This window comes from Penicillium psychrosexuale (assembly GCF_028828465.1).
Source record: "Penicillium psychrosexuale strain IBT 29551 chromosome Unknown utg000002l, whole genome shotgun sequence".
NCBI lineage: Eukaryota > Fungi > Ascomycota > Eurotiomycetes > Eurotiales > Aspergillaceae > Penicillium > Penicillium psychrosexuale.
This window is the reverse complement of record NW_026643187.1, coordinates 2,629,733-2,653,839: the sequence shown is the minus strand read 5'-3', so window position 1 is coordinate 2,653,839 and position 24,107 is coordinate 2,629,733. Positions and strand designations below refer to the sequence as shown.

General features: G+C 48.3%; 10 protein-coding genes across 10 annotated transcripts; 5 read left to right on the top strand and 5 right to left on the bottom strand.

Annotated features, from left to right (window-relative positions):
* Nucleotides 1-416: 416 nt before the first annotated feature.
* vac8 (protein anchor VAC8) lies at nucleotides 417-2,513 on the bottom strand (the record flags this gene model as incomplete). Its single annotated transcript, XM_057183105.1, has 6 exons — nucleotides 417-748; nucleotides 800-1,549; nucleotides 1,601-1,846; nucleotides 1,923-2,036; nucleotides 2,096-2,216; nucleotides 2,340-2,513. 6 exons carry the CDS (start codon nucleotides 2,511-2,513, stop codon nucleotides 417-419), a joined length of 1,737 nt encoding a protein of 578 aa, XP_057044555.1.
* A 1,633-nt stretch (nucleotides 2,514-4,146) lies between these two features.
* Nucleotides 4,147-5,960, top strand: N7518_002176 (FHA domain protein; the record flags this gene model as incomplete). The annotated part of the gene is made up of 3 exons (XM_057183104.1): nucleotides 4,147-5,171; nucleotides 5,225-5,321; nucleotides 5,376-5,960. The coding sequence occupies 3 exons, from the start codon at nucleotides 4,147-4,149 to the stop codon at nucleotides 5,958-5,960; spliced, it is 1,707 nt and encodes a 568-aa protein (XP_057044554.1).
* Nucleotides 5,961-7,151: 1,191 nt separating this feature from the next.
* N7518_002175 (uncharacterized protein) lies at nucleotides 7,152-8,126 on the bottom strand (the record flags this gene model as incomplete). The annotated part of the gene is made up of 1 exon (XM_057183103.1): nucleotides 7,152-8,126. The coding sequence occupies one exon, from the start codon at nucleotides 8,124-8,126 to the stop codon at nucleotides 7,152-7,154; it is 975 nt and encodes a 324-aa protein (XP_057044553.1).
* A 1,287-nt stretch (nucleotides 8,127-9,413) lies between these two features.
* N7518_002174 (serine palmitoyltransferase small subunit family protein) lies at nucleotides 9,414-9,800 on the top strand (the record flags this gene model as incomplete). The annotated part of the gene is made up of 1 exon (XM_057183102.1): nucleotides 9,414-9,800. The coding sequence occupies one exon, from the start codon at nucleotides 9,414-9,416 to the stop codon at nucleotides 9,798-9,800; it is 387 nt and encodes a 128-aa protein (XP_057044552.1).
* A 934-nt stretch (nucleotides 9,801-10,734) lies between these two features.
* N7518_002173 (bestrophin family protein) lies at nucleotides 10,735-12,129 on the top strand (the record flags this gene model as incomplete). Its single annotated transcript, XM_057183101.1, has 4 exons — nucleotides 10,735-10,859; nucleotides 10,914-11,055; nucleotides 11,107-11,663; nucleotides 11,727-12,129. The coding sequence occupies 4 exons, from the start codon at nucleotides 10,735-10,737 to the stop codon at nucleotides 12,127-12,129; spliced, it is 1,227 nt and encodes a 408-aa protein (XP_057044551.1).
* Nucleotides 12,130-12,442: 313 nt separating this feature from the next.
* On the bottom strand, nucleotides 12,443-13,888 carry N7518_002172 (uncharacterized protein; the record flags this gene model as incomplete). Its single annotated transcript, XM_057183100.1, has 7 exons — nucleotides 12,443-12,659; nucleotides 12,725-12,879; nucleotides 12,946-13,101; nucleotides 13,163-13,285; nucleotides 13,338-13,481; nucleotides 13,543-13,686; nucleotides 13,736-13,888. 7 exons carry the CDS (start codon nucleotides 13,886-13,888, stop codon nucleotides 12,443-12,445), a joined length of 1,092 nt encoding a protein of 363 aa, XP_057044550.1.
* A 216-nt stretch (nucleotides 13,889-14,104) lies between these two features.
* Nucleotides 14,105-16,898, top strand: vp16 (tethering complex subunit VPS16; the record flags this gene model as incomplete). Its single annotated transcript, XM_057183099.1, has 7 exons — nucleotides 14,105-14,246; nucleotides 14,295-14,401; nucleotides 14,454-14,582; nucleotides 14,640-15,133; nucleotides 15,184-15,278; nucleotides 15,329-16,599; nucleotides 16,650-16,898. 7 exons carry the CDS (start codon nucleotides 14,105-14,107, stop codon nucleotides 16,896-16,898), a joined length of 2,487 nt encoding a protein of 828 aa, XP_057044549.1.
* Nucleotides 16,899-17,570: 672 nt separating this feature from the next.
* N7518_002170 (exosome non-catalytic core subunit CSL4) lies at nucleotides 17,571-18,314 on the top strand (the record flags this gene model as incomplete). Its single annotated transcript, XM_057183098.1, has 1 exon — nucleotides 17,571-18,314. The coding sequence occupies one exon, from the start codon at nucleotides 17,571-17,573 to the stop codon at nucleotides 18,312-18,314; it is 744 nt and encodes a 247-aa protein (XP_057044548.1).
* Nucleotides 18,315-19,200: 886 nt separating this feature from the next.
* On the bottom strand, nucleotides 19,201-22,795 carry N7518_002169 (GTPase RIA1; the record flags this gene model as incomplete). Its single annotated transcript, XM_057183097.1, has 6 exons — nucleotides 19,201-19,580; nucleotides 19,683-19,996; nucleotides 20,059-21,579; nucleotides 21,640-22,580; nucleotides 22,654-22,674; nucleotides 22,733-22,795. 6 exons carry the CDS (start codon nucleotides 22,793-22,795, stop codon nucleotides 19,201-19,203), a joined length of 3,240 nt encoding a protein of 1,079 aa, XP_057044547.1.
* Nucleotides 22,796-23,166: 371 nt separating this feature from the next.
* N7518_002168 (DUF4604 domain-containing protein) lies at nucleotides 23,167-23,696 on the bottom strand (the record flags this gene model as incomplete). Its single annotated transcript, XM_057183096.1, has 2 exons — nucleotides 23,167-23,612; nucleotides 23,669-23,696. 2 exons carry the CDS (start codon nucleotides 23,694-23,696, stop codon nucleotides 23,167-23,169), a joined length of 474 nt encoding a protein of 157 aa, XP_057044546.1.
* Between the last annotated feature and the right edge of the window lie 411 nt (nucleotides 23,697-24,107).

Genomic DNA, 24,107 nt, shown 5'->3' with positions numbered 1-24,107 from the left:
TGTAAAAAGACGGATGGTTAGTACAGCGAGTTCACCGCGTGAGATCTGAAGAACGTACCAGCTTATGCAAGTAAGTCTCGATGTCGTCCCAGCTTGCTCACAGTTGAGATTGGTGCGACAAGAGCAGGGGAAAGTGCAAATACCTAGCTTATCATACTTCTTATCCATCTAAGGTTGTCAAGTTGACGAAACGCCTTTATTTCTATGTCCCTTTAAGTTATCATAAAAATCGATTACTCGCTATATAAGTTCTGAAAATAATCGCTTTCAGCGACAGAATGAGAGAAGAAAAGAAAATCCCGATTCAGTCAAAGGACACAAGACCTTGTTTGCGAGGAAGCATCGTCAGCAGAAAGGACCGAAAAAATAGAACAAGGGTGAGAACAAGGGTGGTATAACCAGACGAAACAGAGGGTTCAGGCTTCTACAAGGGTCTGCTTAGGACCGGCTCCAACCAGCTCAAGGCAGCGACGGGCGAGCGTAATGACTTCACCCTCACCATCATCTATATCTTCTTCATCCGAATCGATGTTCTTGTCGGAGATAACCTTGACCAGGTTCACGATGTCTTCGGATCGTGAAATGTATCCAATGAGCTTCTTGTCTTCGGACTCGAGCAGTTGGAGGAGGGTCCAGATGGCAATGTGCTGGAATGTGGGATCTCCACTGGCAAGGAAGCGATGGAGGTAGCCATGGATGCCACCATTTGCGTCTGCCCAGTCGCGAACGAACATCGAATAATCGCCGACTACAAATTTGTTAGCAGCTTATAAGGACACACAAATATAAGGGGAAATACCTTTCGAAGACAGATTGCCCAACGCAGCCGCGCTGTTGCCTTGCACCTCAATACTTTCAGAGTTTGTCAGAGGAATCAAGACGTCAAACACTCCGAGGTTGAGAAGATGCGGCTTCAGCTCCTCGCTGAGGGCCAGCACAGCGATTGCAGCAGTCATCTCGGATTGGACTGTTAGAGGAACACGCAAGACCAAGTCCTTGCACTTTTGTACTGCGCCGGCCTGCAAGACAAGTTCTTTGTTGCGATCAGAGCTAGCAGCAAGGTTACGAAGCGTGGATATAGCGTGACATTGAATCTCTTCGTTGTCAGTCGAGCCTAGGAGATCCACCAACGGCTTCAAGAAGCCCGCTTCGATAATGGGGGATTCGTTAAGAGGATGAATAGAAATGTTGCGGATACAAGCGACGGCGGATAAGATGAGAGGAAGGTAGGAGGATTGTAGGAGTCGTAGCAGTGGAGAAAGGCCCTTCGCCCGAACTATTTCAAGCTGGTATTTCTCATCAGAGGCGAGGTTGCGCAGGGCGAGCGCCGCTTGACATTGGACTTTCGGAGTGGATGAATCCATAAGGTGAACTAATGATTGCACGAGGCGTGACTCGGTTTGGGCGAGTCGTTTGCGATTCGTCGAGTCAACGGCGATATTGCTCAGAGCTGTTGTGCAGTAGTACTGTACGTCAACGTCGGGGGATGAAAGGAGATGCACGAGCACGGGAATGGCGCCGGCATTGACAAGTTGCTGTCGGTTGTCATCTGGTCTTCATGTTAGAAAAACGGCCAGACGAATCAATCAGAACCACTTACCCGAATGAGTCATGTTAAGCAGTGCGCCCGTCGCGTTTCGCTGGACACGCATATCCTTTGACTTGGCCAGGCGAATGAGAGGACCTAGAGCGCCAGAGCGAGCAATCTTGGCCTTGTTCTCCTCATGGGTCGCGAGATTGGTTATACATCCGACCGCATTGCACTGTACCTCGACATTGGGCGACATCATCTGGCGAATCAAGGGAGATAGGCCCCCGAGGGTGACGATCAAGACCTTGTTCTCAGCTGCACCGAGTTAGCGACCGTGTTGGAAGCGGGAAAGGAGATGGGTGATGGGTGACGGGACGGGGACGTGACCAACAATTTACGGCGAGATTTCCCAGCGCTGCACTAGCAGCCCGTTGAACTTCGATATCTGAGCTTTGAAGTAGAAAGAGAATAGGTTCGAGGGTATCGCGATCGACCTCGCGCACATCTGTAGATAAGACGAAAGGTCAGCTCTTGCATCATTGCTAGCAAGATGGCGATACGCACCTCGCTCTGTGATCTCAGCAAACGTCAAGCTGGCGCTTCTTTGCAGGTCGACGTTTTCGGAATAAACAAGGGTACTCAAGGCTCGTAGTGGCTCGCCGTGGAAGAAGTCGGTCTCTGCGCGCTGTACAATTGGAAGTTAGCGGTATGCTCGGTGCAGGGCGGTACCCAGGCGAACCCAGTCTCCAGCTATGCTTCAGAGAAGGAAAGGTAGCGGTTCAGAATGATGAATCGGTCGAGCACGTACGTTCTCCAAGTAGCCTAGAAGATCTGATACGGCTTCTCGCTCATTATCGGCCAGGGTTGTTTCGTAGATACCATCTCGAGAACGAGCTCCGATGGGACCGAGACATGCTGTGATATGACACCATTGGTCCACTGCTGAAAAGCAAGACAGACAGGCATTCGCGATTCCACTCATGCTGGCTAGCAAGCCCGCATCGGGCGCGGTCTACTGAGTGTGAGGGATGCGAAAGACGAGTCGGCGAAGGTGAAATTAAGGGAGTTGAATAAAGCCGAAGCTTTGGAGGGAAACACAAAGAAAAAGCCGCGTGATGAGAAAAAAGGAAGGAGGGAAGCCTCCTGATGCTTGAAGGAAGGAAGTTCCAAGTGTTTCATTAAGGGAGGGGAGAGGGAGCGAACTAGTCTCCTACGGCAGAAACTTGGAATTCAATGGCTTTTCTATGTATTGGAGGATACATTGGGGGTTGGATTGATTGAATTGACTAGGTCAATCTACTTGTTTTCTTTTTATTCTCCTCTTTCATCTCTTCCATGGGTTTTATTTTCATCTTCATTCCCACACGCACCAGCTCCAATACATACATCATCGGCCCCGGGGGAAGCTCTAGGCTGACCAATCCGGAAAGGGAGATCAACTGCATCATATAAAGTCAAGTACTGGTTAATAATAGTACGTTGTACAGCATATTTCTAGATACTGCTCTTACTCTATAGATGTTGAAATACTTCTTATATCACTATATCGCTATTATCTAGTCGGGTTCAACGTCTTTTGCCGTCTAAAGCGTAGTTTCTAGCGTCCCGTCAAGGTCCGTGCTACACTATACACCAATGAAGACATTACATTTGCTCTTGTGATTTTGTAAGTGACGCAGATGATCACCAGATAGAGTCGCATATGGATAATGGCATGTTGGTGGTGATGGTTGGAGATTGACTTGCAGGTATCACATGGAATGCTACTTTGTATGTAGATAGGAAGAGTTAGGGTATTGTCAGACAAACAGATAACTGGCCCAGGCCCTAACAGGTTCATTGGTAAGATATATTATTTGCCACATCTTCTAAGTTCTATGGTTGTGGTGTTCAGCTAGTTTGTTCTAGTTGATTCGACATAATGATATCTGCTTTGGTATAGATCACATAGAGGGTATATACGGAGTACAGAATAGAGTACATAACTAGTTACAGAGATGTACATTGCCTATGTGAAAGCATAGACCACTTAGCTATCCTATGTTGGGTTGTACATGAAGTAAGGACGAGCCATGACAGTCGACATATGCATAGAGTATATAGGTACCACTTGGGAATTGGGAATAGTTAATATGGGATTTACCAATTTATCAACATCCTGTTATACTATTTCTATTATTCCATATATACTTATTCCATATACTTCATATAAATACTCTCGTTATATATCCTAACTATGCGGGGAGATATCTTCCTGCCAAGAAATGCTGACTGTCAGGGCTTTAATAGTTAACCGATGGCAAAGAGCAAAGATCCCAAAGATTCGACAAGACAAGACAGTATATACAATCAAGAAGGCCGAAACATCCCACCCAGCCTTTCTCGCTCTTCTAATTTCCTCGCTTTTCTTTCACTCCTTTCTTCCATCTTTCCATCGCTTTGAAATCTCTTCTTCTCGTTCCAAGGTCATCCCTTTACCCTAATCATATGATGTCCTGGTAAACCATTGAATAGCATCAGCCCAGTTGCAGATCCCAGTGACGTTACCCTTCAGAAATCTCTGGGCACTATTTAATTCTCTGTCGATATTCTTTCATGGTCGCCAAATCGAATCCATGTCTACTTCAGTCACCGCCTCCACCTCCTTACCTGACTGCCCTCGCCCCAGTCGCCTGCGCCGCTTCAGTTTACGAACCTACACCCATAATCTGACCTCCTCGCCTAGCGGGCAGCGCTCGGCTCGACACAGTTTGAGCAGTCGAATTCCTTGGCGGTTCTCCAATCCGGACTCCATCTCTCCGACAAACTCCACCACAGCTTCCCCATGCCCTGAAAGTGACCATCCAGTTCTTTCTCGTTACACCTCTGCGCCCGCGCCGAGTTACGGGTTTGCTAGCGACCTCAATAGCCAACTATCATCCACCGAGTCCGCTAATTCCACACCCTCGACCGACCATACCCAACCCAATCCTATGGCACGCTTGATGAGCGTTTCGGCTGCCCCTCGACCGCCACCTCGCACGTTAGAGACTTCTACAAACAACTCGCAGGAGCCCACCCCGCAGGGATCCAACCCGCCCCCAGAGCCGGTCGAACCGGCAGAACCCGCCGTTGCTCAAAGCAATGCGGTCGAACCTACCAGCGCTCCGGCAGAGGAGGAGGTGATTCCTTCAAAAATGGAGACCAAAGCGATCATTCGGTTCTTCCCCTATCAAGATTCCCTTCAGAGCTCGAGACCCTCGTTACCTTTCGTCCCAGTCTCCCGGACCCTACCATCAGAGAGCTGTGTTATTCGCGTCGGACGATACTCGGAGCGTGATGGTGTACCGTCCTCCAACCCGACGGAGCCTTCAGATGCTCCCGTGGGGTTCAAGTCGAAGGTCGTTAGCCGGAAACACTGCGAGTTCTTGTATGTGAATGGACAGTGGCACATCAAGGATGTTGGCAGTTCTTCCGGTACATTTTTGAACCACATGCGCTTGAGCCAGCCGAATATGGTGTCCCGTCTGTACTCCATCAAAGACGGCGATATCGTGCAGTTGGGTATCGACTTCCGAGGAGGAGAAGAAATGATTTTCCGATGCGTTCGGATTCGGATTGAATGTAATCGATCGTGGCAGCAGCAGCCCAACGAGTTCAAGTGCGATCTTACCTATTGTCCTGAGTGTCGTGTGACGCTAACAAAAATCCCAGCAAAAACACAGAAAGCCTTATCAAAAACTTGGGCAAGGGCGAGACTGCTGATTATTCGGGATGTCGTGAATGCTCGATTTGCCTTGGCTCTGTCTTGGTTCGTTTCTTCTATTTTCCCTGACCAATCCTACATCTATTAACTATAATAAAGCGGCCCTATCAGTGTTTGTTCATGGCAGCCTGCGCGCACGTCTGGCATTACAAATGTATCAGCCGTCTGCTTCACTCCCCCGATTACCCAATGTTCCAATGCCCCAACTGCCGTGCATTCACCGATCTCAGCGCCGAGGTCGATGACTCGAATGAGTTGGAGGACAGACAAGAGGAGGAACTGGCAGCATATAGGGCAGCCAATGATTCTGGCGAGCAGCATGAAACGCAGGCGCATTCAAGCGTCGAGGCGAATACGGAAGGACCATCTGATCAGCTAGGAGATCCTGCTGAAGAAGAAAACCTGACCAACGATGTTGAGAACCTGCATCTACAGGATGACCACGGTAGTCGAAGCTCAGTCTCACCAGGCCCTAACTCCAGCACCGATGGCGATGACCTCGCCCGCAGCGCCACTATCAACATCCCCGGGTGGCAACCGACTCAACCACTCAGTGTGCCAGCGCGTCGCCAATCACAAGTCCGATCCGACACGCCAACATCTGACGACAACCCGATGACTCCACGAAATGACTCGGGGCCTTTGGCCTTTGATGGCCGAGCAGGAATGCGTCGCTTCGGGTAGACCTAATAACTGGAAAAGGGGGGGGGGCTTTGGGCATTTTTAATACATATTTCTCCTTCTTTTGGCATCTACCCTTCTGTGGGTATCATCCGAGCATTCTGCGATATCACCACTGCAAGGAAACATGTCTGCGTTGGCTTCTCCGGGTGCACACTCCATATACACCGTTTGCATCGTTCAATAGTGCTTACCTCTTCCATCTAATTTGATTCATCGCGGCGGCCCAGCGTTCTGTTTTCTCCTACCTTCATCCCCTGCCCCAAAATCCACTGATACCCATTCAAGATCTGGACTGTTGTTTTGAATCCCGGCACATCTGATGAACCAGGAACATTCTTTCGTTAACCTTCGGATTGTTTTTAATCATGACTCGGTAATAACACGTTCACATTGACTTGTCTACTCGCTCGTATCGCTTTTCCCTGCCTCGCTACATACCTAGGTAGCTCTGGAGATCTCTACCTTATCGACCTCGTGAAATACGAACGGAACTATACTCGAAAAGGTCTAGAGCTAGCCAGGCTATCAGGAGATATCCTGTGTTTACTGGGCAGATAAATCGCCCTGCTTTCTTCAAATCTCCAGCGTTAACTGTCAAGCTAGGTCCTGCGATACGGAATACACTTCGAAGTCGTTCTAGCCGGTTCTTGGCACCCCACATGTCTCAGAGCCACAGGACAAACCGAGAACCATGACGTATTCTCTGTAAGTTAGATAAAGCTCGCCCACAAATTCTGTGGCACATCGGATGCATGACGAAATATGTGCTGGAAATCCCGCAGAGATTGAGGGAGATCCATAGGAATCATCTCGTTAAGAAGAATAAATGCAGTAATCAATTTGTCAGATGTCGGATGCTCATGTGCAATCTGACCTTGCCCCTCTTTCCCTCGATGGCTTTGGCTATGGCGGCAAAATTAATAAATTAATAAGTGGAAGCTTTACGGAGTAACTAACTATAACAGCGCTGATTTTGTTTCTTCCCTCATCACTCGGAAAAGCCGGGAATTTCGGGGATTTAGACAGCTTGAGTAAAATTTTCATCGGCACATCGGCATCCCGACTAGAAACGGGAGTTCCGATTACCTGTTTTTTTCTCAATTGAAACAAGAAAGTTCATCTTACAGTGTATGGTATATGATCATTTCACTGAAGCATTTACCTATGATAGTTCAGCTAGCTGAGATAAAACTACCCTGCCAATTGAATCTTCACCCACTCAGCAACAGTCGTAGGCTCCCTCCCAATCAACCACCTCAAAACGCTGGGATTCCCTTTCAATCCACGCCGATTATAAAACATAACCAGCCTCTCAGCCTCATCTCTTGTAATATCAGGACGTAAATCTCCCTTTGCGGCTGGCCATCTCAAATCCGGGACTACCTGATCCCCACTATACACGCCGCTTTCCCCGGCATATAAAAGCCTGAGAACCTTGCTAGCGCCCTCTTCAAGAGTCGGAGTTGGAACCTCTATCTTCTTACCAATATAGTCCCCAATGACATTAACAAAATCCACATCAGACACCGGGAACGTCGAGCAGAGCGGATACTGAGCGAAATAATGTGCTTCCCGCTCGTTCAAAACCCGGGCCCCGGCTTCAGCCAGATCTCTGAGCGCAACTAGACTATTGGCAACATGCGGGTTAAAGATGTTCCAAATATACTTGATAGACGGGCTCTCTATCTTCGCGAGATCAGCGGCCGGGTACGCGTCCATGAAATTGGTCGGCTGGAGAATTGTGAAGTTCAAAGGACTGAGTAGCAGTCTTTCTTCGACGCGGCTCTTGTGGTCGTGTTGGATGAGGTTTCGGTGCTGGGTGCCGAGTACGCTGGAATAGACGAAGTGCTTGAAGCTAGTGTCGGGCTTTTGGCTCTCGGCGACAGCGGCGTCGATCATGTTGATCCCGATTTCCATTTCCCGGGAGTGGAGCGATGGGCCCACGTGGTAGACCGAGGTTGCATTGCTGAGAAGCTTGCGGCATTCGGCCAGGCAGGTGGTGTCGCAGATTTGTACTTCGGCTTCGGGGTAGGTGGTTTGGAGACGAGAGGCGGATTCGGGGGTGTGGGCTGCTAGACGGAGTTTGAATTTGGATTCATTGTATAGGAGAGGGATGAGATGAGAGCATTGTTTGCCGCTTGGGCAGGTGATTACTAGGATTTGCATTACGATACCAACTGTATGTTTGATTTGAAATTTGAAAGGGTTTGTCTGTCAGAACTCGGGGTTCCAAGGTTTATATATCAGGTGAAGACGTCAGATTCGCCCTCATACAGCTGCACTTTCATTGGTTCATGATTTATACCCTATATTTTGTATGAATACCTAGAGTTAAATCATATAGTCGCGTTACCATGTATTTTGCGATTTAGTAGGTTTGACAGGCCCAATAATTAGGGAGTTTAGACTCTGGACCTAAAACTGACTAGTAGGTTGGGTTAGGCTTTATAGGTTGGCGCCTCCTAATTTTGCCACTCTTAGCCCTTCTTGGCTTTCTTACTACCTTCATAGATCAGCGCAAGAATTTTGACGGGGCTTGACGTAAGGATCAGTAAGTAGCCTTACACTCGGGCAGGGCTAGCCCTGTGAAACTATAAAAATTTTCTAGTTTTCTGCTTGTCGAATTAAATGCCAGTAACCAACTACTCAACCAATTAAACACGCGTTCTCTGATGGTCTCGAACCCACAGGATATCCATTTGACGAGGATACAATGTACATTACTACATACTCCGTCGTGAGGTGAAGAATGTTTGCCAGCTCCACAGGATACCGCTTTTCGAGGACCACCTTCCATATCCGGCTGTCCGTATCCGGGACATCCGCCATGTTGGAGGTTTGTACTGGAGAAACAGGTTTTCTTTTAGTACTCTGTACGAAGTGATTTGACTTCAACTTTCCTTAAAGCACATCTAGACTTCATCACCGGGCACCGGGTTCGTCCGGATTCTTCCGATTCCATGATTACCGTTCTTTGGACACAAAAAACAAGCAGTGGAAAACCCTAATTGGCTTTTCCTCTCGTATTCCTTGGAAGTTCCCGAGAGTGTGTTATATACTTCCACATACAGCCGATCCAGGTACCGGCTCTTGAGGAACCAAGTTGAGCTAAGCTAGCTAGGATAGTCTAGAATAGATAGTTTTTGCCACAATGTATCTATGTCTAATATATTCATGTTATATATTCTAATGACTCTACTCTTTGCTTTCCGCCTGATGCCGACTCCGTTTCCGCCTTTTCCCGTTGTAGCCAGCCCCTTCGGATCGTGACCTCCCTTCCCTTCCTATATTTCCACCCCGCCGGCTCCAATTGTGACTTTCCACATTTCAGCGTTCCTACGTGGTTCTCTTGCGACTCTTTCACACCCACTCTCGACTTTCGCCTACTTCTGGAGCCAAACTACCGCCAACGTTGATGTCTATCACTTGTGTACGAATGGCGAAAACGTTACGATGGCCATGATGACGACCCAAAATGAGTCCCTTTCCGACCCCATGACCTCTCTAATGTCGCAAGTCCCAGCGGCCATGAATGAATGCCTCGATAAATATTCCTCCAACATGAAATCAAGCGCGCCTTGGCGCAAGCCACGATGCAACATTTTTCAACGAGCTTCTGATCGCGTGCAACTCGCGTATTATCGCTACGAAGTAACTTTTGGCCTTTATGTGTTGACATCCAATGAGAAACTCGTCGTCAACGCCTTCGTTTCGACCGTCATAACCTTAATCTTCTGGGCCCTTCTTTACTTCCCGACCTTGGTCTATAACAAGGGGGACAATCTCATCTGGTTGCTGACAGGCCATGGCAACCAGCAACCTAGCACCATGGTGATGTGATCAATACGACAATTCCATGTCGCCCGCAGCTGAAAGTCCACGGGTACCCTAGATCGATGATCACGCCTCCGGCACACTATCTTGTATACTGGAATCATACCACACCAAAAAGTATACGTCGCTTGAGGGCCTTTGCTGCTACATCTCTACTTAAGGGATCAGCACGTCCATCATTCGCAATGTGTCGTTTCTGCAATTTCCATTGGTCTATCCTTTGGGTTTTTGTTTTCGGTTGAGTCTACTTGGCATCTTTGAATCAAGGTCCTCCTTCAATTCTTAGTTGACCTTTTGTTGAGGCACCCTCATTGCCTATGGCAGGTCGGACCTTTGCCACCTGGTCAATCTCTCGTCCTCTCTCAGTCAGCAGCTTATTGTCGACCAGAAAGGCCACTTCCTGTACAGTCATTTCGCTTCCCGGTTTTGTGCACTTAGTTAGCAACCCATTTGTCGTGATCATGTAACATATAGCAGGATATATACTTGGAGAGGTGTTTTGTTTCATGTTATCTTTTTGTCTGAGTCCTGTTAGCTTCTGGTATTGGGTTTGTTCACCAGTCTCCATCATTCTACATCTACATTAATTCAACTAATAATTTCTTTCCGTTTCAGTCAAATGAACTCTTTCTCGAAGATTATATATGCCTTGTCACAAGAGAGGTTGAATAAATTAGGATTTTTACAATGAAAATAGCCAACCACATACTAGTGTTGTATGGAACTATATATGCCGTCACGTGATCGACGGCGCTAGAAATGGCAAGTGGGTTCGGCCCGCTTTCAACCTTGGAATGTTGACGGCCATCCTAGTCCCATGTTCAATATCCCCCGGATTTCAGGGCTTGGTTGGATACCAAAGCCGAATTCCACCATCCCCCGGGATTTAAGGGTAGGGGTCAGCCTCAACAAATTGATCTGTATCGGTCGAAATCTAAACATGAGGTTAAATTTCAGCGAGCCGCCCACTCCGACCTTGAGTCGCCAAAACACTACAATACAAGGTCATCATGAGCGGCATGGCACTCATCCCCATCAGCTGTCATCACGGACAAAGCCAAGAAGGTGAGCTATCTAATCGGGAGATGCCAATCATCCGCATGAGCTAATATTGAGCAGATGGCCACTGGTTTTTCGCTTTATCAAAGGTGCAATCCATGGCGCCATACTAGTCCCGGTCCTTCTGCATGCTTTGTTCACAGCCTTGATTGTTTACCTGGATACCTTCGTATTCGACACTGTTGGTCTACCTAGCACTATCGTATGTATCCCCAACCAACCAGACGAGACAGCAACTAAACACCAAAAACAGATCCCATCTTTATCTATTGTCGTAGGCCTGATGCTTGTCTTCCGCAACCAAACATCCTACAATCGATTCTGGGACGGGCGGAACGGAATGAACACGCTTAATACATGCGTGCGCAACCTCGTCCGCACGATCGCAACAAATAGCTACAATTCAAAGCGGGGACCGCCCACCGCCGCAGAGCGCGAGGATATCGAGCGTACTATCCGCATTCTCATGGCTATCCCGTATGCCGTGAAAAACCATTTACGCGCTGAATGGGGCGCTGCTTGGGTTTTTGGTAACTCCGTCGATGAGGACCTGGGCATACATCCATCTACCCTTTATAACCCCGAATATGCAAACTTGTTACCCGCGGGTCTTGAGGGTCATGAATCTGAGGGATTAGGCCTTCCATTCCAGTTGACCTTTTTCATTGATGGGTTTATCAAGCGCGGCGAAGAGCGTGGGTGGTATCCTGCTCCTGGCGCTAGTCAGATGCAGGCTCAGTTGAATACCTTGACTGATGCATATGGGAAGATGGAAACGATCAAGTTGACTCCGATCCCAGTGGCTCATTTGTAAGATTCATGACTAATGCGTGTCGAGTTAAGTTTTATATTTCAAATACTGACTCAAATTAGGATTCACCAAAAGCAAGTCCTCGCCCTGTTTGGCTGTGTTTTACCGTTTGCTATGGTCGATGAGATGGGATGGTGGGCCATCCCCATTGTCAGCCTTGTTATCTTCACACTCTATGGAATTGAAGGAATAGGCTCGCAGTTAGAAGACCCCTTTGGCTACGACAGAAATGACATCAAGATGGATGCTATTGTCGGTGACTCCAAGACTGAAATCGATGTTGTTTTGTCTGAGTGGCGCACGCACTCGAAGGCCATGGAGGCATTCAGAGAACAGCCCGTTGGTGCGGTTCACGGTGATCTATGTTTAACGCCCGGTCGAAATGAATCTGGAAACGGAAGTACGGACGCGAAGTATGCACCCCCAGACTTGTTCTTGAAGTTGAAGCCGAGTACTGGTAGGTGAGAGTTTGAATATAGAATATCTAGCGGTGTATTGCTGGCGCGATTATTACATGTATAGCATTAAATTAGCATTAGAAGCATCAATATATCTGTGAACTAGAGGGTCTAAGCTGTCTTCTTCATGGACCAAATAAAACCATGGTCGCCAAGCTGACTCTAGTCTTGCTGGTTCCACTGTAGGCACAGATACTGAAATTGAAAAAGTAGGATGTGTCTCGCCCGAAAGCAAATGATTATAAGCACAAGTTTGGAATCTATATTGATTGGCTATTTAATGCAGTAATCGAGAATGGCTAAGCAGGTGCATTATAATCTCATAAAGGCGGCTCCAGCGCCAGAACGCCATCCAGTATCGAATCCGGCGTCACATCAACGAGAATATCAGCTACCGCACGTAAATTACTCCCATACTGTAGACTGCGGTCTTCGCCAGGAGGAGTGACAATAATGCGATGGCGAAAGACTTTCCTGGCGGCTAGGGCCACGATGGAGGGAGTCAAATAATCGATACCATGCAGAGGAGCTAGAAGTCTGTAGAGGAGAACCAGTAAGATAAGCTAAATGTAATAGCTGGTGGTGGAAACATTCAAACTCACTGTGCAAATCGAGAAAAATGAATATTTGCATTCGCAGACACACCACCCGCAACAGCGCGACTGAGCCGTAGAAATACAACGATATCCTGGATGTATCGAACGACTTCCGCGCTCGTGCTCACCGACGCACTTGTTTCTCGAAGTTGACCCACCACCTGTAAGTTCATGAGCCCAGTATTCGATTTCTATGTTCAGTTCGTATTTTAAATCATCAAACTTACCAACGGGCTGACTGTAGCGCTCTTCGTTTGCTTGCCTTTTGAATTATGAATGACAGAGGAAGCAGACATTTGTCCATCTGAAAGCCAGTCATTCTCTTCAAGATAGGTATATCCAGCATCCGGGCTGTGGAAATGAGAAATGAAGAGATTGTCATTCTACTGCGGCATTAGCTAAAGTAAAGCAGTCAAAATGCGGACACGCACAGATAATACTTACCAGATGTAGTTTCAAAGATGGCCTGAGCTGATCGAAATCTCGTGCCACAAGAGGGATGAAGAGGAAGTCCTCAGGCGCACTCAGGGTCCCGCTCTCAGTGACCAACTCCTTCGATCGCATTAACTATCGCAAATATCAGCATTGGCTCCATTGAGCTGCTAGTCAGAATAGATACCTGCAGCATGTGCATTTGGATATCATCGCTGACAAAATTGAAGTTTTTGGCGACTACAATATTGACAACGTTACTGCCGAGTTGTGAAAATGGAGTTAATTTGCTGTAATCCCCAAGGCTCTTATAGGAAGAACGTTTGCTTGACTAATTTAATTAGCCTATACAACGATATCCATAGCAAACAGCACTCGAAATATCAACATACTGATTCGGTGTTCAACCACTGACGCGATGGGCGATAGTTTGCGCGTGCATCCGGGGTGAGAACGTCATTAAAGACGTCGTCAATAGATGTTGCAGTTGAACAGTCAAGGATGCAGTATGAGTAATTGAATGTAGTTGAGCCAATCTGTCTTTCATTAGATACCATCCCAATATCCCGGGTGCATAGAACATACTAAGGCGAGTTCTTTGGCAAGGTCATTAATACAGTGGCTGGTGGTCTCGATCAAGCAATGTTCGCGGGCAACAAGGCATAGTAAAAGGGCCACTTCAAGGTCAGACAGATGTTGAGCAATATCAGCAATATCAGCAAGATCTGTATAATCCATATTTTAAGAAGAGGACCAAGTTGGCCAATGAAGATGGAGCAAGTATCAAGAGAAGTTGAGGACGGTGGTGGGGAATCTCCGCCTGATAATCAAGGCCACAACACCACCCGATCGGGCCTAGCGTGCGCGACCCCCATTCTCCGGATCAACAGCTGGAACATCCAACAACCCAGGTAGAGAGGATTCACTGCCTCATCTGTGATCAGATCTACAGTCATGCCACCCAATCCACTCGCAAACTGGGAAAAAGTTGGAGACAGCTTTTATCGCAAAATCGCCGTGTATGACGCCATCTTCGAGGACGACATCGAGTTAGAGAACTACATTGTCGTGGGCGCCCCCTACGGAGGAGCTATTGGTAAGTCCCCATTAGAGAACCGAAGAACTGGACTAACGTGAAAATCAGCGCTCTATCGCGACGAAAGTAAGACATTCAGGCTTCGCGATGGACAGGGCTCCCGTTCCACCATTGATATTTATTCATGCTCTGGGCGGAAAATTAATCGTATAAACGTTTGTTTGCACTTTATGATCGAATCATGATGAATATACTAAATTGTTTCAGTGGGAACAAGCCACTATTCGCGGACTAGGCTGGTCTGACAAGGAAGAGCTCCTGGTCGTCTCTGAGGACGGAACAGTGCGACGCTACTTCGGATTGGACGGCGAGTTTACATCCTTTTCTCTCGGAAATGTTAGACCTAGGACTGCCTACCCTAGCCATACTGTGCACAAACTAACAATTCAATAGGGCGCCGAAGAGTATGGCGTGAGAGCCTGCCAGTTTTGGTCATCAGGCCTTGTTGCATTGCTGTCCAATAACCAGCTAATTGCCGTGTCCAAATATGATGAGCCGCGTCCGCGACTCTTGGCACCTTGTCCTGAAGGCGAGGTATCATCATGGGCTTTAATTCCACCAGCCCATACACTCTCACGATCCGTTGAGGTTCTGTTGGCTGTCGACAAGACCGTATTTTTAATCGACTCAACGGAAGCAGAAGACAAGATTCTGCAAGATGGTCCATTCAAACACATTAGTGTGTCCCCCACAGGGCGCTTTGTCGCACTTTTCACCGCAGAAGGGAAGTTATGGGTAGTCAGCAATGACTTCCAGAACAAGTTCAGCGAGTACGATTCAAAATCTCGGGTTCCGCCAAATACCGTGAATTGGTGTGGCGATGATGCTGTCATCCTTGGATGGGAAGATGAAATTCATCTTGTTGGGCCCAACGGAGTCGCATCAAAGTAAGTGGTCTCTTTTGTGTAATATATGCGAGCGCCTCTAATCATTTTAGATACTACTACGATGGCCGCGTTCATGTCATACCAGAGTTTGATGGAGTTCGGCTCATAACTAATGACACATGCGAATTCGTGCATAAGGTCGCAGGTAAGTTGACATCAAAAGGAGACAGGCAGACTGTCATTGACAATTTCCAGCTGTTACCGAAGAAATATTCCGTCTTGGGTCGTCTTCTCCCGCTTCCGTACTACTGGATTCTGTAGAGCAACTGGAGAAAAAATCGCCCAAGGCTGATGAGAACATTCAGCGCATCCGGTCGAGTTTACCATCAGCAGTTGACACTTGCATTAAAGCAGCAGGCCATGAATTCGACGCCTACTGGCAGAAGCGCCTGCTGAAAGCTGCCTCGTTTGGCAAATCCGTCCTCGAACTGTACAACAGCGATGAGTTTGTTGAGATGACTGAAAAGCTACGCGTTCTCAAAGCATCAAGAGACTATAAGATCGGGCTGCCATTATCATACGAACAATACCTACGCCTCACACCCGAAGGACTCATCGAACGCTTAATCAGCCGACATGAATATCTGCTTGCAATAAGGATTTCGGAATACCTACAGATTCCCGCAGACAAAATCTATGTCCACTGGGCAAGCCAAAAGGTGAAGGTGTCGACTGTTGATGACGAAGCTGTATGCAAGCTTATTGTCCAAAGACTCGATGGGAAGCCAGGAATCTCGTTTGAGGTTATCGCTCAAGCTGCTTATGACGAGGGTCGATCTCACCTGGCTACCCAATTGCTCAATCATGAGCCACGGGCCGGCAAGCAAGTACCTCTGCTTTTGAATATGGAAGAAGATGAGCTTGCTCTTGATAAGGCAATTGAGAGTGGTGATGATGACTTGGTTAACTACGTGCTTCTGCATCTGAAGAGCAAGCTTCCTTTAGCAAGCTTCTTCCGAATGATCAACACCCGCCCAATGGCTTCCGCACTTGTTGAAACTGCTGCACGAGGAGATGACATCGAGCTACTGAAAGACCTGTTCTACCAAGACGATCGGCCCATTGATGGCGCTAATGTGCTATTGTCAGAAGCTTTACGAGATACAGATCTGACACGACGAACCGAAAAACTCCAGCTAGCATCTCGCCTCTTGTCTGATTCTAAGGAACCGACAGTGGTACTTAACCAAAAACTAGTCTCTGAGGCCTCCCAGCTTTTGAAAGCCCAAGACGCATTGGATAAAGACTTGGCAGACCACAGCGAGTTCCTTGGCCTTAGTGTCAACGAGACAGTCTACAGACTTATCCGAGGTGGTTACGGTAAAAGAGCACACAAGATCCAAAATGAATTCAAAATGCCCGAAAAAACTTTTTGGTGGTTGAGATTGAGAGCTTTGGTGGCTAAGCGTGACTGGGGCGAACTGGAGGAAATCGCTAAACTCAAGAAATCCCCAATCGGATGGGAGGTAAGACAGTCAATAATTCTAACTACTGAATATACGCTCACACAAGACAGCCTTTCTATAACGAGATTTTGGGTGCTGGAAACACAAAACTTGCTTCGGGATTCGTGCCAAAGTGCAGCCACTTGCCCCCCGCTGAGAGAATCGAGATGTGGGTGAAGTGCGGCATGATTATGAAGGCCGGAGAAGAAGCACAAAAGACTAAGGACCTTAACACCCTGGAACTCCTCCGCACTAAAGCATCTGGCCCCGCAGCCACCGAAATCGAGCGCATGATCAATCAGCTAAGGCAAAGGAAATGAGACCAAAGATGTTCAACTTGTATCACATATATCACACTGGCTCGTTACATTTCCTTGGTTCACCCTGCCACCGAGTGGTGCTTCACCACTCCCATCGAGTGATATCCTTCCAGTCTATGTTAGATGGCTTGACTAGTTGGTATTTGGCATAATTCATATCATCCCATTCGCGGTTAGGATTGTTTCGCGCAAAAACGTGCTTCCTATGATGGGTAGACCCCCCCAATCTGCCAGACTATTCCCCTACAAAGTACAAAAACCGTTAGTTAGATGATATTAAATCCACTTATTCGTCTTCGTCAGTGGGCATTTGGAGTGATACGGACTTGTATTATCTCCTCTGTTGTTGTTATATGTCCATGGTATTTCTGGGCCGGTGCCGTTGTTCCGAAGCGTACACTGTTTATTCATTTCATGCTAGATATGGGCTCTGTAATTAATTCCCTGCAGACAGAATTCCATTGACAAGTTGTAATCGAATTATGTAGTTCATAGTGTTTGAAGTCGTACAACTGTGCTCCGTACTCCGTAGTCGATGCGGATAAGCTGGTATCGGAATAACCTAAACCCGGGCCGTATTATAGCTCCTAAAAAAAGCTCCAGAAAACTCGCTGCCTTTGCAAACTACAGACCTTTTTCACCTCAGAATTGGCCCAACTCCAGTTTTGCAAGATGGCTTCTCTACCACCTATTGCTATTCCTGGGCAACGCCTCGGCCCTTTATCCACATATTCTGCAGGCCCCGGCACACACGTTCAGCAATCCTTCATCTACGCCTCCATCGCTGGTCCTGTGATTGCAGACCCTGCACAGCCGAAGTCACAAACAAGACCGACCCTCAGAGTTTCACGAGTGATATATTCCAAAGACCAAGCAGGCCCAACCCCGGCTGGTCCCGTCGTCGTACCCTCAATCGCGTCGAAGCCCCGCTATAACACCCTCCCCGCGGTAGACTCCATCGTTCTTGCACGAGTGACCCGTGTACAGAAGCGACAAGCTACAGTTTCTATCCTCGTCGTCCTCGACGAATCAGCAGCACAATCTCAAGGCCAATCACCAACGGCCTCAGACAATGACAACGTCGCCTCCATCCTCACATCTGCCGCCAACCCAGAAAACCACAGCAGCACCGACGAACTGCGCTTCCAGGCACTTATCCGGAAAGAGGATGTACGGGCTGTTGAGAAGGACCGTGTCGTTATGGACGAGATGTTCCGTGTCGGCGATATCGTTCGCGGCTCCGTTATCTCACTTGGCGATCAAAGCTTTTACTACATCACTACCGCGCGCAATGATCTCGGTGTTGTCATGGCTCGCAGTGATGCTGGCAACATGATGTTCCCTGTCAGCTGGAAGGAAATGAGAGATCCTGTCACTGGAACTAGTGAGCAGAGGAAGGTCGCCAGGCCGTTCTGAACATGTAATTGTTCGAACTTGGTCCCCTCCTTGTCTGGCTTTTGGCTTTCTCTTTGAATGTCCAATGGCTATGACCCTTTCCTCTACTGTCAACTGGCCACATAGTGGTTCAGCTTACAACAATCAAGCAGAATCTGCTCCCGTCCACCCAGATGTCCGTGGCAGATCTGCTGCTCATCCCCTGAGAGCATTGTCTTTCTACCTCCGGGATCCATGGTTGTCAACAAAAATTCACTCCCAACCTTCACTACGAGGAATGCCTTTCAAGCCCCCACACTTGTTCCATGCTCTCAAGCAGCAACATCCCGCTTGATCATGACGACTTTCATGTTTCACGAAGTGGGAAAAGCCCCCCTTTCCCCGTTTGACTCGATCCAATTACGCCACTGTGCACTCACAGACATGTGCATTATTGACATTGATAACGATTTCAGAATAAAGATACCCAACGGAGACATGATTGAGAAATCTATGTCATTTCCGCCCTTCCTTTCCTTCGACTCTCGGCTGCAGGCTCCCATCCTGTGGTCGCTTTTCTCCTTCCTCTTCTTTCTAAGTAGAGAGGCGTCAACGCCTCTACTCGTAGACCCTACTGGGTAACCCTCCTTAGTATACACGGTCGAGACCTATGCCATGTCGGACTGTGTTTGTCAAGTGAGGGAGATTGATGTTTTTCTTTGAAGAACACGCGGAGGACTCTCATCTTCTGTGAACCTCCAATTTTTCATCTATCGTGTCCAAGTCTACTCAGTGCGACTCGACAGATGTTTTCGGAGTAACATCCCCAATCCATGTATCATCCATATCTATCCTACAAAAAAGCCCCAAATGAAATGCAAATAAATCTTCCATTTTGGACTCTACTAGAGTAAATAGTACACCGGCCTTATTTCTTCAGAGTCTTCTGCTTCTCTGCATCAATCAACTTGCGTCCCTGAACAACCAAACCCTTGCGATTGCGCACAGCATCCATATACCGCTTAGCAACGTTCTGTTTATCCGCAAGCTCACCCAGATCCTCAAGTTCTTCCTCTGTAGCAGGAACCCAGAAAGGATCCTCGTCGAGAGCCTCGAAGCCTGCGAAAATCAGTTGCGGTTGCGCAGCGCCGGATGTCCTCTTTCGGATCTCCTCGGCGAACCCGAACGACTCGGCTACGGGGAGAAGCGCCAGGATCGTGAAGAATGGCGTGCCTTCTTTCATTATTTCGGAGAGAATGCGGCCTCGGCGGCGCGTGATTACGGCGTAGACGCGGCCTAGGACTTCGGCTTTAAGGGTGAAGATGATGTGTTAGCTGTGGGTTTGCTTTTCGCGTGTGGCGCGTGTGGTTGTGTGAAGACATGAACAGAAGGGAAGAATGAAATACTCACTGGTCGCTTGGATCTCGCAACTGTACATTGCGAGCATGATACGAGGGCTCCAGTCCAGGAAACCGGCCGAGATACCTTCACGTACCAGTCTGATTGACTCGCCTGTCAACCGGCCCATGTCAAGCTCGTCACCTGCGCTAGACTGCACAGATAAGTCTTCCAAGAACACGGCCACGCCTTGCATAGGCTCCTGACACAAGGGGCCTTGGCCTGTTGCGAGCTGGAAGGCATACGCGATCTTGTCGTTGAAATCGCGCACGACCAGTGCCTGGTGGTTATCACCGTCGATCTGTTGCTTGGTGTCATCGACCAAGCTAGGAAGGAGATATTAGATCCGAATGATAGATGGAGTGTTTTCTTTGACCGTTGTACTCACAATTTCTCGCATGTGTTGACTGCAGTTGCATCAACTAGAATGTTGGGCCCGACTCTCCGGGGCCCGAAAGCGGTAATTCGGTCGACGACGTTCTTCCATAGCTCCTTATCTTCCTTGACCTCGTCGTTGAACAACTTCTCTAGTCCTTCGCGGAACTCCTGCTTGGAGAGAATGTTGCCTTCAGGCGTCTCGCCAGTACCGTCAACGGCAGCTTCGGCTGCGTTCTCGGTCTCTATCTTGCCTTCAGCCTCTGAGCGCTTCTCCAATTGGAGTTGCTTGATAGTTCCGACTTGTTTAGTCAGGAATTCCGTGATAGCCTCTGGCATCGGAACCACGCGCAGACGAAGGGTCATTTGCTTTGAAGCAGAAACCGTCACAACGGCTCCACGTCCTAGGTCGGGGTTCTTGGGTGCAGCCATCTCAGGACCGTGGACAATAGTTTCACGGTAGGGGACGATAGCCTCACCAGTCTGGATTTCGCAACGGGCGAAACGCTCGCGCAGATCCGTCACACAACGCTCCAAGTGCAGTTCACCTGCTGTGAGGATAACGTGTTCACCACTCGGGAGCACTTCGTACTGCGCACAAGGATCACTCTGTTCAAGCAAGCGCAAGCCGGTGACTAGTTTGCTTAGGTCTGCTGGGTTGACTGGTTCCAGCGCGACTCGGACAATGGGCGGCATGCTCAGCGAAACACCGGCCAAGTTGATACCTCCATCCAGTCGGCTGCAGAGGGTGCCTGTCTTCAACACATGGCCCGCAAGACCTCCAATTCCGAATACCACACCTGCTGGTACGGACTTGAGGGGCTCAAGAGCTCTGCCCATCATTAGGTACAGGTCTGTGACTATGACTTTCTTTGGCTCCGGGCTGGCGTGCGGGTTGGCTGGAGAGAACTTGGGCGGGAGGACATAGATCTCATCTCCAACCGAAAGCGTTCCGGAGAAAAGTCGGGCGAAACCAATAAGATGATCAGGGTCCTCCTTCTCTACTGGCTCTTCTGGCTCCTCGGTCGTCTCAGTGATCAATGAGGTGGTTTCGAAAATCGATGTCATACGATCAAAGTCATCTGCTTCTCCATTACTGCGGGCTTCCGCCTGCATCTTTGCAATCTCCTCCCGCTTGCGACGCGCAATTTGACGAGCTTCGTCCGCAGTCATGGCGCCTTCGCTACGCTTTCTATTAGACAGAAGCTCGCTCTCCGGGATGGCAACCATCTTGCTGACGTATGCCACGACGGGCTGTTCAGGTCCTGTCTTGAATTCCACCATGGCGGTCTTGATATCGTCGGCAATGAAAGCAGCGCCAGGGGACGTTTTGATCATTTCAGGTAGTCGGGCAGCTTGCGCAACGGGCGGACTGGGGAGATATTCAATGACGGAAACCAGCAAGGCAGTAGATAGTGGCAGCCACTGAGAGAATAGTGTATTCATAATGTTCCTAGGGTCACGTCCGCGCAAGACATATACCGGGATGTTAATGTTGAGCGATTTGGTAATCTTCTCCAGCAACACTGGGTCACTAGTAAAGGTCAATATCATATCAGCGTTGACACGATAGTTGGGTTCGTTTTCAACTTACCCTTTGCCCTTGTCACCACCTGTGGTGGCTTGATAAGCTGCCCAAATGCTATCCAAGACCAATTGAACGAACATAGGCTTTAAAGCACGCCCTCTCAGATGCTTCACACCCAAGACGCGTTTAGTTTTAGGGTCTAAATAATAATCACCCCAAAGCACTTTCTCCAGAACTGTTCGTTTGATTCCGAGTTTCTTCTCATAAATGGCGGCGAATTGCCGGATTGTGAAAGCCCAGCCATCAACGGCACTGCAGAAGATGACGTTATTTTTCTCAGGTGCGAAATAAAGATCCTCGTCGTCGCGCTCCTCGAATTCAGTTCCCTCAGTGATGCTTTGTGCAGACTCATCGTCAGCTGATGACTTTTTGTTGTCTTGGTCCCGAGCCGCTGCAGCATTGACACGATCCTCCATACGCTCACGCCACTGCAGATCTTCTTCCATGCGTTCGCCCTGGTAGAAACTACCGATGACAGCATTGACCTGTTCCAGCAGTCGACTAAGATGCGAGAAAGCCTCGGCCGGGCTCATCTTCAGCTCTGTTACCAAGCGGTCCATCTTGTTAATAACTAAGATCGGCTTCAACTGCTCAACCCAAGTCTGTCGCAGGACTGTCACAGTCTGACTGCAGACACCTTCAACTGCATCAACGAGCACAACTGCACCGTCACAAAGACGAGATGCGGTTGAGACCTCGCTGCTGAAATCGATATGACCAGGTGAATCGATCAGATTGATCAGATACTCCTTGGTCACTGGCTCTGCGTCCGGGCTTGGACGGCGGAGCATCGAGAAGAACAGTGAGATAGCTGATGATTCCATTGTAATACCTCGAAGCTGCTCATCCGGGCGAGAGTCCAGGTAGCGGATTTTACCGGCCAGCTTGGGTGAAATGATGCCATTTGTGGCAATAAGACTATCCGTCAAAGATGTCTTGCCATGATCCTAAAAATGCAAAAGAAAGCGCGATGAGCATTTCAGGCTCATTTGGAACGAATGTGTAAATTTCTTGACTTACAACGTGGGCCAAAATGCAGATCTGGTGGCTGAGATTAGTATAAAGCCCTGATATGAGTGGGATGGAGGGGCACACGCACATTTCTTATGTCCTTGGGCTTCCGCTGTAGGCGGACCAGCTGGTCGACATTTACAACAGGCATCTTGGCTGATACTGAGACCAAGAGCAGGTTGTTTGTAAAAAGAATGGAAGGCGACTGGATCCCGTGAGAGAGAAAAAAAAGTTGCGAAACAAAATTGCGGATAAAGATGCGCCCTTGGCCCAGACCTTTTATAGCACTTGAATTATTATTTTAAACTGGATGGATTTTTATCTGATAGACTGAATACTGACATTAGTATGTATTCTTCTACATGACTTTGACTTTGACAGTCTCTAATCCTATGACGGTATACAATCCCTGTTGTGTAATCCGTTCTATTGACTCATTATGAGTCCTCAATGCTCTACACTGAGTCAACCACCCACGACATGGCGCAGAGGAATACTCTAGTTTCCAGCCTTGCTGGACTCTCATTCCTCGTCGAACGAGAGCTTGATCTTCTTGGGTTTCTTGGATTTCTTCGAAGTTGCCTTGGGAAGGACTTCTTCGGCTTCGGCATTGTCCTCACCCACCACTTTGGCCTTTTTCCGTTTCCTCTGACCTCCAACCTCAGTGAGGTTGTTCTGTTTGTTGGTAGAAACTTCTGTTTGGGATTTGTCTTGATCGCCAGTGGATTTGTCCTTCGCTGAGTCGCCGGCCTCGTCCTCTCCTTTCGGACCACTTTCACCAACCAATGCCTTGTATTCCTCCTTGGAAATCACTTCGTTACTCTCTTCGTCGAGGTAGGTAGGCTCGTCATCGTCGTCGTCATTATTGACCTTGAGTCTGGTCGGTCGTAAGGCTGGCCGCTCCAAGCGACCAGTGCTGTCTCCATACTGGCCCCGGAGCTTCTGCAGAAATGCAGGCTGCTTTGCATCTGCATAACAGATTAGAATGACATGGGACATGTTTGAAAGGTGCAGAGCGACATACCATACTCAAACTTTGGGTTCTTAGGCATGGTGGGAATGCTGTATTCGCTTGCTAGCTTTTAAGTAAAGCTTTGTACTCGTGCCCTTTGCCTATTCTGTAGATCATCGAGGGAAATCCATTTTGTTCAATCGAAACAGAAAGTTAAGTTATCTCTATATGCAAAGCAAGAATTGGAGAATTGTGAAAGTCGATAGCTGGTGGTCTATACGGCGGGCTACTGCGACCATACATTCCTAAGCCTCACCGCCTATTTCTCTGGCCCCGTACCTATCACGGGAAGGACTGTACTTTTCTGCCGGACAAAATTCGCCCGACTTACGTCACTGCAGGTCGCAATATTCCGCCCTACTACACCGCCCTCAGCTCAAGACGCTAAACCATAATAGGACACATCGAAAAGTCCAAGGAGCCGTTTCGCGTCAAGTCCTGTCCATCAACC